The following is a 13,462-nucleotide window of genomic DNA, read 5'->3' on the forward strand; positions in this document are numbered from 1 at the left end:
TGCAGTACAGGAACACGGGGCAGCTGTGAAGTGCTGATGTTAGAGCACCTGTACGAGGAGGCCACGTGCTCCAAGATCACATCAATTCTCCACCAACCATATCAATCTGATGTACCTTGGCCAGATGGTCTTCCTTTTCTGTTTTCACACCAAATCGTGAGATGCTGGTATTATTTAAGCTTGAACTATGCATTAATTTTTTCACTCCGCTGATCTGGGTCATGAGCTGCTGCTTTTTCTTCTTCTCTCTGTCTTTCTGCGTGGGAGAAGGAATCTCCACATCATTCTGCTTGTCTGCAACGAAGAAAGGTGAAAGAAATCAGCACCATTTGCAGGAACACTGTGTGAGCACTCTGCGCAGCCCCTCACATCAACCCTTACTTTGATCATTAATACATAATCATAGCATCACAGCATCATTAAGGTTGAAAAGCCCTCCTCCACCCCCAGCCCACCCCATGCCCACTGCCCACGTCCCTCAGTGCCACATCCCCACGGCTCTGCACACCCCCAGGGATGCTGACCCCCCACCCCTGGGCAGCTGTGCGGTGCTGGGCGCCCTTTTGGTGAACAGATTTCTCCTAACATCCAAGCTGGCCCTTCCCTGGAACTTTGTGAATTCCAAAAAGAATCCTTTTGATGTATACAACATCCTTATGAACAGTGCAGGGGAGAATCTGAGGAGTACAGACTAGAGAAGATCCTTAGAGAAAGATAAAGCTATACTCTATATTGTTATTTAGTGCTCAGTGCAAAATAACACTTAGGAAAATAGGGTAATTACCCTTAAACCTTTAATTAGTGTTTCCATAATGCCTCCCAGTTAGCAGGTCACGTTCATGGCCCATCAAAGGACACATGTGGATTTCTGTGCCCGAGGCACTGCTCTGCAGAGGCTGAGCTCCTGCCCATGCCCATGGCAGGGCCCAGTGACAAACCCAACCTCTCACACCCTTGGCCAAGTGACGGCGTTGGGGCTGCCCCACTGCTGCCAGCCTCAGCTCATTTAATGAAGCCAAGCGACTGAACACAGATATGCCATTTGGTTTTAGCATCCATGAGCTATCCTCATTTCACAAATGCTGCTTGGATGCATTTCCAAGGTCTCTTCCAACCCAAGCCGTACTATGATTCTATGATTTCTCCTTTTTTGTCCAACCTCTTCTACACCGTGCATTCCTTTCATTTTTAAACCACGTTTTAAGGGAAAAATAAAAAAGCAAACTCATAAAAAAAGTGACAGCACAACTTCCTAAGAGAGCTTTAGGATCCATTTGAAAGCTCTGATAATTTCTCTCCAATGACCCCACCAGAATGGGCGTACACGTGCTGCATGGGTGTGATATCAAGTCCAGCCTCAGGCTGCACTGGGTATTTCTGCAGCAGTGCACTCAGAAGTGCCCTGCTGCTGGCAGTGAGGCTGCCCTGCTCTTCTTCCCTGTATTTGTTTCTGCTCTGGATGTCACCATTAAGCTGAGCGACAGGAGAGGAGCAGTGGATTCCTACAAAGCAGCTCCAGACTCTTACATGGATTATTCATGATGTGATGAGCCCTCAATGCACGTGGCAGCTCCAGTTGCAACTGGCTACTGAAATCACTTTAAAATCCCTTAATGGAAATAATGGTGTGTCATAGAGGGAAGGCATTCTGGGCCACGATGACTGTGGGGCGTGAGCTCCCTGAGGATGTGGGCACAGTGTTCAGGCCAATGGAAATACGTGCTCAGTGGGGCCCCAGCATCAAGCTGCTGCTTAAGAGCAACTGAGCACCTATTTGGGAACTGTTTGAAACCACAGTAAACTGTATTTTTTGTAAAAGATGGGCTTTGTAAACACAGAGGAAGTAAACGCTTCTCAGAACACTTAAATGTTTAATTTGTTCGTGTCGGTCGTCTTGGAAGCTCCTACAAAAGGAATGTCACGCGAAATGCTGTGCGTATCTTTGAGGTGGGCTCAGATTTCCAGTGCAAAATGAGCACGTAAGCACAGAGTAATAAAACTCCTGGGTTGACCTTGCCTGTCCAAGCCCCTGGCTCTGAGGGGGGGGGATGCAGTTTTATGAGGCAGAAGGTGCAAAGATGAGTGCGTGCAGCTGGGCTCGGGTGGCTTTGTCCTTCACATAAGGTCACCACAAAAAGCAAACATTGCACAACGTGGCCGACAGCAGCTCGGTTCAGCCCAACCAGAGAGATCTTTCCATCTGGAAAGGGAATCCCTCTGCGCAGAGCGCCAGGCTAGCGCTGCATCCTTCTCCTCCCCATCTCCGTTTGGAAAGCAGAAAATCAAAGCCTTCCAGTCATGCTGTGTGCTGAGATGTGGCTTCAAAAGGAGGCAGAGGCAGGGGCTGCCCCAGGGGCTGGAGCCCAGGCATTGCTTACCCAGGAAGGTGTTGGAGATGTACTCGGACACCTGGTTGCCGGAGCGGCTCATCTCGGAGAGGTGCGTCAGCTCGCGGTTCAGCATCCTCTTGAACTGGAGGGAGGGAGAAACACAAACATAGGAATGGGAGTTTTATGAATGCTTTCACATGGCTTCAACTCTACAGCAAGCAAACGGACAAGCAAGAGGTGAAAAATAAAATTACAGAGAGATATGAAACGGAATCAGAGCCATTCAGCTTCACTGAGATTCCCCGCAGCACCAGCGCGGCTACCTACTTCTGTTCAGTACGCAAAAACTGCAACACGAATTTCCTCCACAGACAGACATTATTTTCACTGCCAGAAATGAGATGCCTCAGGTAACCTCTCTGAGAGACCCACGTCTGGTACTGGATTCTATTTCCACCTCCTTTTGTTCTCAGCTCCATTACATAAGTTTGCTCCATTTTGCGATGCGGCTGCATGTGTTCCAAAGAGAAAAGCAAAGATGCCACGAATCTCAGCTCTGCCTGCATCACTGCAGAGAGACGCAGTGCTCTCCCAGCTGCACCCATACACTGCTCTCCATTTGCTAATTGCATGCTTCAGTTGCAGCAACATTTCACCCTACAGAAGTGAATTCCCAAAGGGGAGAAGCAACTCGCATCCACGTACGCCGCATGCACCGCACACACACACACCATGTGGGAATAACCATCCCAACGGCCCCATTCCCTCCCAGGGGCTTTCCCTGAGGAAAACAGCACAAAAACAGGCACCGAGGACCCGGCAGGATCCAACCCACCTTAATGTAACCCCAAGACACGGACAACAAAGCGTTGGCTTCAGGCATTTTGGAACACCCCGCGCCGCAGCCCTCGCTCAGGTCCTTACGGAGACGTCACCGGCGAGACGGGAGCGCCGGCAGCCGGCAGCAGTCAGCGGGCACTGAGCCCCCGCAGCCCCCAGCGCCCGGAACGCGGTGAACGCCGCACAGCCGCTGGAGCCCAGCCCGGCACCGCATCTCTGCAGCGTGGGTGGGTTCTCTTTGCAGAGAATCCCGACCGCGGGGCCGCTCGGGGAGGCGGCGGCGAATCCATGCGCGTGCGGCGAGGCCGTGTGCCGCGGTGGGTGATCGGCGATGGGGGGGGGGGGGGGGTGGATGGGTGGCCCCGGGGGGAGCGGGGGGGGGATCCTGCGCAGCCCACGGCCCCGCGGAGCAGCCCCACAGCCATCTTTGGGAGGAGGGTAAGATGGAGGAAGCGATGCGCGCCCAAGCGAGGCGCAGCACTCAGCCCTCTCCTCTCCGTTCTGCTTTCTGTGCTTTTTTTCCCCCCCTATCTTCATTGCAGAGGGTTGCCAGGCGAGTGTTCAGAGGGGATTTTCAAAGCGTTGACACCATGCATGCGATTGCTGTTTTTTCCCCCCCGTGGCAAAGAGGCAAAATGCAGCAGTGCAGCAAAACGCACCTTTACAAACTGGGAGCACTTCTCAATGTGGAAACGCAAACTAGAGATAAGCCGGTACCTGCAATTACGTTGTGCAATCACAATGCAAGATTTCAAGAAATCCTCTCACTAGGACTCCTTCCCAACCCAAATCCTGTGATTTATCATTGCGCTGCTATGACAAATCCAAATGTGCTGCAGCCCCACTGCTGCTGCGTGACACTGATCCCAGCATGGCATCCCTGATGGCAGAAACGTCATTGCCTGTCACAGAGCTGCAGGAAGGACCTTTTTCACTTTTTCCCTTCAGCCACAGCAGCTTGGGGTAATTCTGGCACAAGCCAGCATCTGTGCTGCCTCGTTAAATGCTAAATGCAGCATGGCCAGCGCTCAGGTTTGCATCCTACAGTATCTTAGGGACCCCTGCATTGCACACGCTTCCCTTGGCAATAACAATAAACAGACGGGAGCTGTGCTGGGGTGGCACACAGCCCTGACCCCAAACTTCCATCCCTTGTTGACCAAGGACAATCATCTTTTCCCCAACTCTGCGATGGAGTCAGGGAGGTCCTCCTCCTGTCCCTCCAATGCACGAGGACAGAGGTGAGCAGCTGATGCCACCTCCACTTGCTGCCCACACAGACCCAGGGTGGGCAAAACTCACAAAAATGGGGTGGGATGGTGCTGCTGGGACACAGGGGAGATCCGAGCCTGCTGTTCCCCCAGTGAAACATTGTTGGGGTCACAAGCCCAGCCAGCCATGTGCCCACACCAATGGCAAGCATGTGTTGAAGGACTCACAGAACCACACAGCCATAGAACGGTGAGGTTGGACAGGATCTCCATGCCCATCCATGGGCTGGGTGCCCCCACCAGCTCAGGCTGCCCAGCAAAGTGGCACCAGTTGGGTTTCTCATGCAATCCCCTTTGTGCTTTGTAGGGCTTGGTGCAATTTGCCATCTGAGAGATGTGGGCACATAACAGCGGGATTGATTAAAGACATGAAAAACTGCACGCGTAGATTGATGTGCAAACCTCCACAGCAATTCCTTGTTCAATCAATCTGACTGCAAAGAAAGAGCAGGTTGTCTGCACTGCGGGATGCCAACTGCTCTGCCACAGAGCAAGCAGCAGCCTCACTTCTTTGGGAGTGAATCTAGCACGCTTCAAGAGCTTGGGCACGGCTGCAGAACACGCTCCAGCATGCACCTGCACAGGGAGGGGATGTGCAGCTGCTGCAGGGCCTGGGGCTTCCTTCCATTTAGGGATGTGGTCGGTGGGCATGGTGGGGATAGGATGGTGGTTGGACCTGGTGATCTTAGAGGCCTTTTCCAACCTTAGTGATTCTGTGATTCCGTGATCCCCTTTGTCCCAGCTCTGACCACACACACAATACTTGCACAACTAAGTGAAACAAACCCCAACCCAGTGGGCACCACACACCCATGGGCACGCCTGCCCCTATGCTGGGTGACAGAGGTGGAGCCAGCTGCAGGGTTGTGTGAGAAAACGCCATCCTCCTGCAGGCGGTTTTCCTGTTCCACATGCTCTGAAGTAACAGCAGGAGCCATCTGAACGAAATTAGACCTCCAGAAATTGGATCATCCTTTGATTACAGCAGCGACCATCCCTCACGAGCTGTCTCCAGCTTCCCACTGCTGTGTGTGGGGGAACATCCCCTGTGACGGCTCCGGAGTCCCACAAATGCACACCCAGTCTGAGCCTCACCGTGCAGCCCCAGCACCAGCCCTGCTGTTACTCGTGGCCCTGTGTCCCCCCCGAGCACAGCACAGCAGTGCTCCCGGTGCTGCACAGCCAGGACAAGGCAGGAGGATGTGCCCGCTGCTGATGTCAGCCCTTTGAATCCAGCGTGTGCCAGCTGAGTCTCCCCGAGGCCAGGAGCCCTCATTTAAAGACTGTAAGTGAGCTGCATGCATTTGCAGGAGGGTAAATGCAAGATAAAAGCAGTGCGAAGGTGCTGCGGGGCTCCAGCCCGGAGCGGCTGGGGGAGTGGGACCCACCCCACACTTTGATGGAGGAATCTCACTGCACATCTCCAGAGAGTCCCAATGTTTACAAACCCTGCTCCCGACGACCCACCCTTCTGACGCAAACCTCGCATCCCCCGCGCTTGGAAATCCCTCTGACCAAAGGAGCTGTGCCACGAGGGCAATGCAAGCCTTTGATTTCCATGCAGACACAGCCGGGCTCAGCCCTTGTCCATGTGCTCAGCCCCATTGCTGTGGGGCACAGCTGAGACCAGCAGCGCTGCCGTGTGCCCGTGTGCCTGAGGACAAGTGCAATGGTTGCAGCCAACAATCAGCCATTAAAAGGATCAACTGCTTTTGCAACTCTTTCTAGCTCTCGTTTCCTAAAACAATATAGCTTTTAATGCGCTAGAAACTATTTTTAATGAGATACAAACTGCTATTTGCTTTTTGTTTTCGGTTGTTGCTTTTTTTTTTTATTTTCCCTTCAGCTTATTTTTTTAAACCCAAAAGTAAACACACGGTTATGAAATCTCCCACTTCACATCAAAGGGGAGTTGATTTATAGAGGCGTTCAAAGGGAGACTTTAAAGGAGCAACGTCACGACCAACTTGTTGGCTTTGTGCTATTAGGATAATTGAAAAATCCGCAGCCTAAATGTTGATAAATAAATAGCACGTTGCCATAAATCAGCATGCGGCTGCTCATGAAAGCAACAGCACCTATCTGATGCAGACAGTGCAACATTCAGGTTTGCCATGCGGAGCTCAGCGTTTGCCTGCGAGCAGCAGACCCCCCCGGGAGGCACACACCTATGCAGTGCAGTGCTTAGGAGGGGACGGGATGGGACCTGAGCACCAGCGCTACCAGCGGGACCTTTCCAGCTCATTTCCAGAGAAATGAGACTGAAATATGCAGATTGAATAGGAAAAGCTCCCTGTGCCAAGTGCTGCGAGCTAATCCTGCTGGAGCCAAGGCTGAACCTCCGGCCATAAGGGAACACGGGGGAACTGGGGAGCCAGGAACCCCCTCAGCCTGCAGCCAGGCCTTGGTCAGGTCCAATATGTCTCAGCACAATGGGGCTCCCCATGCTGTCCTGCTTGGCAGCGGTCAGCCCCTGCCTGGGACCAACATTCGGACTGACACAATGGATGGCAGATGGCAGATGGCCACTGCGGTGTGCGCTGGGCTGCGGCACTGAGGCTGGACCCGACCTGCAGCTCCTCTGCAACCCCAGGGTGGTTTTAGCTTCATCAAACAGAGCTGTGGGCATCCCCCCTCCTGGCAGTGCCCGAGGCTGCGGTGGGCCCTGGGCAGCCTGAGCTGGTGGGGGCACCCGGCCCAGGGGTGGGGTGGGGGGCTTTGGGGTCCCTTCCAAGCCAGCCATTCTGGGATTCCATGGTTCTGTGATCCTTAAGGTCCTTTGAAACCAACCACCTGGGATTTTGGGATCCTATGAAGTGATCTCCTACTTCCTAACATGTCTCCTTAAGCCAACAGAAGATACACAGCTATACCCGGAGTCTACACACTCCATGACTGCATTCAATCTCCATGTCCTCTCCCCAGAAGGCCCCAGAATGCCTTCTTCCAAGCCCAGCACCGCCGGTCCCACACCGCCAAGCCCAGCACCACGGCTTCAGCCCTGCTCTGCCCTTCCCCTCCACCTACCAAGAAGACAGCCGATAAAACCAGGAATGAGCAAAAACCACTTCTGCAAAATCGTTCTTACCAGCTGGAGCAAATGTTTGTCGTGTGGCAAGTGAAAGAAAATTGAGGAAGAGCTGAGGAGCAGCAGCCCAAGCTGAGGGCCAGGGGCGAGGAAGCACCAGCAAAATTAAAAGCTGCAGCAGCTTGTTTGTTGACACAAACTTGATTAAAGAAAGCACAGATGCAGCTGACAACATCTGCGGCCGTGGGAGCAGATAGCACTCCAGCAGCCTGCAGATCTCCAACCAGAATCTTCTGTCAGTCCCACCCATGCAAACCACACGGATGAAGCCTCGAGTGCCAGAGGAAGCCGAGCAGCTTCGTAAGAGCAGCCCACAAAGCTGGGGAGCTCCCGGCTCCGTCAGCCACGCGGGCAGTGGTGGGCTGGCACCGCGTCCCACATGGCACCGCAGGGCTGTGGGTCTGCAGGGACATCATGGCCATCGGGGACAGCCTGCAGCGAGGGGACAACGAGTGCCTGCACCCCATCCCAGCACTGGGAGGGAAGGGCCTTTATCGCTGAACCAGAGAGCAACGCAATTAAAACCGAGATTTCGTTAATCGTACGAAGCAGCAATTTAAATTTAATTTAAATTTGAGCCGGGCTCTGCAGTCATCACTTAGGCAAATCCAGCTGGGGTTTTACCTGAGTGGGAGAACAGGCTTTAGAAAATTCAAATCACTTTGTGCCCCGAGATGACTTTTCAGGGATGCTCACAGCAACGCGGAACGCCGGCAGCTTCCACCAGACCCAGCCAGGAGCTCTGGCCCCTCACCCTGCAGCACGGCGTCCCTCCAAGGAGGGGTGCCCACATGCAGATGAGCCCAATGCAGGCATCGGAATGCGCTCATTAATGGAAATGCATTCAAATGAAAACTCCTCCTCACGCAGAGATAGGCAAATGGCTTGCAGTGTTTTTTACACCGAGTTTGCCCAGCTGTGCTCCGACAGCAGCAAGGTGAGGCACCCCTCATTTGTTTGCTTTAAACACGGAGCGAAGGCTTTCATCAGGGAAATCTCTGCTGCTGGGAGCTCTGACAGACAAGCTCTCCACAGCGTGTTTTGGCTTTGGTAACACAACTTCTTCCAATTAAGTTTCACTTAGAGGAGATGTCCTGCTCGCCAGTACGCTCCCTGCAAGCAGTGGTTCTGCACCGGGGTGAAAAACGAGGAGCTGGGGGTTGTGCTGCGACAAGGGCATAAAATCACAGAATCTGCAAGGTTGGAAAACACCTCTAGGATCATCAAGTCCATCCCCAGCCCATCCCACTGCCCACTGCCCGCGTCCCTACAGACGATGACCCCAAGTGGTCCCTTCCAACCTCGCCCATTCTGCATTCTGCGAAGCGGTCCGCAGCACCGGGGCTGGGATGTGAACTGCTCTGGGATGAAATTCCACTTGTGCCCCTTGGCAGCCCACCCCACACCAAGCAATGCCCCTCTGGTACCTCTGCTGTCCTCGCCTCGCTTCCTGAGGTCACCGCTGCGAACTGTTAGTCACCTCCTGCCTGCCCTCACATCGTGATTCATGTTGAACCTGCCTTGGAGCTATTATTTATTTAAGCCCCACCCTAATGTGTTATAACGTAGAAGTCTGAGAATGCAAAGCTTAAACAGCCAAATACAAGCAGAAAATGCTACGGGATGAGCTAGGGAGCCATGGGCCCTGCTGTGTCCTGACAGATGGTGGAACTTGGGAAGATGGAATGGAGCAAAATTCAGCTCTCAAATATATATGCATATATTTTTAATATATACACGTATTTTTGAATCATTTTATCCAAGGTATCTTGGAATGAACAGCCCTCAGGGCAAGACCAAAGTAGCAGTCTGCCAAATAAGCCTATATGTGGCCCACTGTTGTGACATATTTCATATAACCAGAGTGATTTACTGCAAAAGCCAAAGAGAAAGGGGGGAGGATGAGGATGGGCAGAGGGAGCTAACCTGCAAGCCCAGGCATGGAAGTAATGGGAGCTGCTGCAGTGTGGGGCAGAGCCAGCTCCCCAGCCCCCAGCACACCAAGCTCCTGGTCTCACAGCACTGAGCAGATTCCTCCTCTTCCTTCACCAGAACCTCACGTTTATCGCTCTCAGCTGCTCCCATTCACAAAAACAGGCCCCACGCTCCACGCAAGAGCCGGTGCCTGCATCTCTCAGAGGCCTTCAGCACCAATCAACACCACCCAATAAAGGAAAGCTCCCACGGCAGCGATCACAGAGGCACAGCACTGCAGCGCAGCGCCAGGATGCTGCCTGCTGTCCCACCGGGTGCTGCCAGCCGCGCACAGGCAGCGCTGTTTCCTCAACGCGCGTCCCCAGGCGAGGGGAATACCGGCACGGAACCGCACTGGGGGCCGGGTGATTCATCCCAGCTTGTAAAAACAGGAGACGTGGAAGTCTCTTTGTCTCGCTGGCTGCTGTGCAAGCCGACAAACTCCTCTTTTGTGAGACACTCGGCTGCTTGAAAGGATGTTAAACAAAGGAAGTTACAGCAGAGAGACTCGAAGACTAAACAGCTTGGCACCACTTTGGGGAAACATCACGTATGAAGGGGACGTGGTTTGGGGCCGAGACCCGCAGGATCGCGGCGCATGGAGCAGAGGCTGTGCCACACGGCACATACGCTGCTGGCAACGGCCCCGAGGGGCTCTGCTGGGGTTATACTGCTTATCCACCACTGCCCCGACAGCACAGTGTGGCCTTTGCTCTCCTCTGCCCTTTGAAACACAAGCAGAATGCAGCGGGCCGTGTTTATCCTAGTGGCTTCTGGCTGACGTGTGACAGCGGGAGCACGTGGGGCCGTCCTGCTCTGTCCCAGCCTGGGGTCAGGTTGTTGCCTGCCCTGCCAGCCAGCACTGCTCAGCTGAATAGAGACTTGGGTGATTGGAAGGCTCCCTCTGAGAAACACAGAATGTCCCAAGTTGGAAGGAACCTACAACGATCATCGAGTCCAACTGGAAATGGGTTTCCAAAGCGGTGAGGGCATGAGGAAGGCATCTGGTGACAGCACCTCTGACTACTCCAAACCAGAACATTCCCACAGGCTACACATCAGGCAACGTGCCCATCTAGTCACTGCAAACAGCTCCCAGGAAGCCTGGTGTGTCTTCAAGACAAGGCAGCTGCTCTTAGGGGCAGATCCATCCCCTGCCAAATGTGCTGCAGGTATATGCTATACGATATGGAGGCCCCATAATGACCTGGGAGCTGCAGCTCCCAGTGCTGCAGCTTGGAAATTCTTCCCCTCGTTGTCATGCAGGGGTGGATGCGCTGGGCACTGAACCCCTGGAAGAAGTGGGGCTGGGGGAGCAGATATAGTGCAGCATTGGGGGTGGGCACTGGGAGAGAAACCCCCTTTGTCAGGATGGCTCCAGGTTCTTCTGGGTCTGCACTGCCTGAGCTGGGAGCTGGGCATGAAGATAAACGCAGGAAATATATATGTATATGTATAAAATAGTAATATGAATCTGTAGATTTAGAGCCCAACGGAGCTCTAAAAGCAGTTTTGTTTTGCTGTGGTGCTGTGCCCTGCTGGCAGCTGAGGATTGCCTGACACCGGGAGAGGAAATTCCCTTCGTGTTGGCTGCGTTCCCCACAACCCGGTGCTTTTCCAGGTAGTTTTTCTCTGATGTAGAAAGCTTAGTGTGCCAACCACTGGGAAACAGAACAGCAGGCAGGGTGTGGGGCCGTCCCGCAGCCCCCAGTGGGCAGCAGAGCTGCTGGGGACGCACGCAGCCAACAGAGCTCCGGCTTTGCCCACTTCTGCCCGATTCCCACTCACAGCACAGAGTCCCACCGACGTCCCTCGGCCCACGTGGGTCGGAGCAATGGGCTCGGTCGCTCCCGGCACCATCAGGCACATGTCTCCTCGCTTCTCCCACTATTAACTCACATCCTAAAAAGGCACACGCACGCGCTCTACGCGCTGCCTTCCGAAACCCATCAGCACGCAGCTGGGATGCGTCCTGCCCGGTGCTTCCCCCCGGCAATTCCTTTTGGGTGCAGCGCTTCTGAGAATCGCCCTGCAAACACGTCCACGGAGGTCCTCCCTCTCCGCCTGCTGTTGTTGCAACTCTGGGTTTTCTAAACTACGTCTGTCAGGAAGGAGACAGGAAATTCGAGTCACACTTGCAACAGCTGTGCCGTGCCTACTATCGCGCTCGGTGACGTCGCGGGGCCGTCGTGGCTGTGGGCCAGGGCCCTGCGGTGAGGAGGTCAGCGGATCGGTCGCTGTTTGTGCCGCGCTGCGCCGGCCGCACGCTGCGCCTCCTCGCTTTCTTCCTATCTCGGCTGTTTCTCTTTCCGTTTTTCTTTCGTACTGCGGAGCCCGAGCATCCTGTTTTCAAAACATTCGGGCTGTTTTGCTGCTTGCTGGCGACAAATGGAAATGCCTTCAGGTGTCATTTGGAGAAGAACCCAAATAGGGTTTTTTGCAGTGGGTTCACCCACAGAGGTGACCCCGTGGCGCTCAGCTGGGAGCCCCTAAGCCAACTCATAGCCGTGCCCATCGCCCACTGGGGGAGCAGAGCATGAGGGTTCTCTTTTGCTGACAACAGCGCTGGGTTGAGCAAAAAGCAGGGGCATTTTGGGAACTTTATTACGAAAGAAAGTTTTGGGAACGGTTTTGCTGGGCCCACGTGGACAGATCACAACTTTTAATTACTGCAGTCTCCAGCCAGAGCCTTTCACCTTCACCAAGGCAGAGGTGGCACTCGGCAAAGATGAAATGTCTCCAAGAGAAGGGCACTGACACGCACCCCCAGGACACAGCCTTTGGGCACAGCTCGCCCCTCAGCCCAGCCCCTCCCACAGCCTCCAGCCCGGTTTCACTCACACCAACTCCAAGAAAAATAACCCCATATTCCTCACTCGAAAGCCCCATCTATAAAACTTTTATTGCTTCCTTTGCCCCTGCACGTCGCAGCGATCGTGACCAGAGGAGGAAGCTGAAGCAACGCGGGATTCATTAGCTCAACTTTTCCATAAAATCAGTTTATGATTCAGCCTATCTGCTTTCATTAATTTCCAGTTAGGAAAAAAAAAAGAAAAAAAAAAAGAAGAGAACAACGCCGCGGTTGTGCGGAGCGGCTCCGGACTGGATCCGGCCACGGCCGCGGGCTGCCGGCGTGGGAGCAGCAGCACAGCTGGAGCGCTGCCGGTGGGGCTGCCAACCCGCTGCGGGGGCTGCACGGCTCCGGGAACCGGGGATCCCTCCGGGGCACCCTCCCGGAACGCCGCCGCAGCGCTCTGCCCCGCGGGGCCGGCGGTACGGCTCGGGTACGGGCAGCGGAGGCAGGGAACGCAAAGGCATCGCCAACGGGGACTTCGGAAAGCCCCGCGCAGACCTCGCGCCGCGTTCCCCTTCCCCGGCGCTTCCCCCTCCCGCCTCCCTCCGCTCCCCGGCCCCGGACTCGCGCACCGCGCACGGAGCGGAGCGCCCTTCTCGCTACCGGCGGAGGGACGGGATGGGGGAGCGCGCAGACACGCATCGGAACCAGCGTTAAACCCTTCCCGAAGGACAAACCGAGCCGTTACGGACACACGACGACACCCGGGGCCATTTACTCCCGCGGTGAGGACCGCTTCCAGGCAGCCCCGTCCCGCCGCTCACCTTGTTGGAGGCCATCTCGCTGACGGAGCGGTACGTCTGGATGGTCTCCAGCTGGTCCAGGCACCAGTCGAGCTCCTCCAGCGTCTCCATGGCCAGCTTCTGGTAGGGCTCCTCTGCGAACAGGCACACGGACATGTAGTCGGGCTGTCGCGGCGGCAGGCTCTCCATTCCGGGGCCGCCCGAGCCGCCCGCCGCGCTGCCGGAGGTGCCGCTCCGCTCCCTCATCATGCGGCTGCTGCGCTCCGCCGCCCGCCCGCCCGCAAATCCCCGCCCGCCGCTGCCGCCCGGCCCCGGCCCCCCGCCCCGCCCGCCCCGGCCCGCCCCGATCCGCGCCCCGCGGG

General features: G+C 55.1%; 1 protein-coding gene across 7 annotated transcripts in view; it reads right to left on the reverse strand.

Annotated features, from left to right (window-relative positions):
• The window catches only part of PDE4B (phosphodiesterase 4B), a 146,805-nt gene that overhangs the window by 7,665 nt on the left and 125,678 nt on the right, over positions 1-13,462 (reverse strand). For 6 of the 7 annotated variants that reach the window (XM_048944293.1, XM_048944294.1, XM_048944295.1 and 3 more), the window contains 3 exons: positions 13,122-13,234; positions 2,379-2,472; positions 116-294 (listed from right to left, as the gene is read on the reverse strand). In XM_048944293.1, coding sequence (XP_048800250.1) covers positions 116-294; positions 2,379-2,472; positions 13,122-13,234 — 386 coding nt within the window. Of the gene's footprint in view, positions 1-115; positions 295-2,378; positions 2,473-3,165; positions 3,446-13,121; positions 13,235-13,462 lie in introns of those variants that run through there. The other variant, XM_048944298.1, reaches the window with a different exon arrangement.

This window comes from Lagopus muta, chromosome 5, assembly GCF_023343835.1.
Source record: "Lagopus muta isolate bLagMut1 chromosome 5, bLagMut1 primary, whole genome shotgun sequence".
NCBI classification, from domain to species: domain Eukaryota; kingdom Metazoa; phylum Chordata; class Aves; order Galliformes; family Phasianidae; genus Lagopus; species Lagopus muta.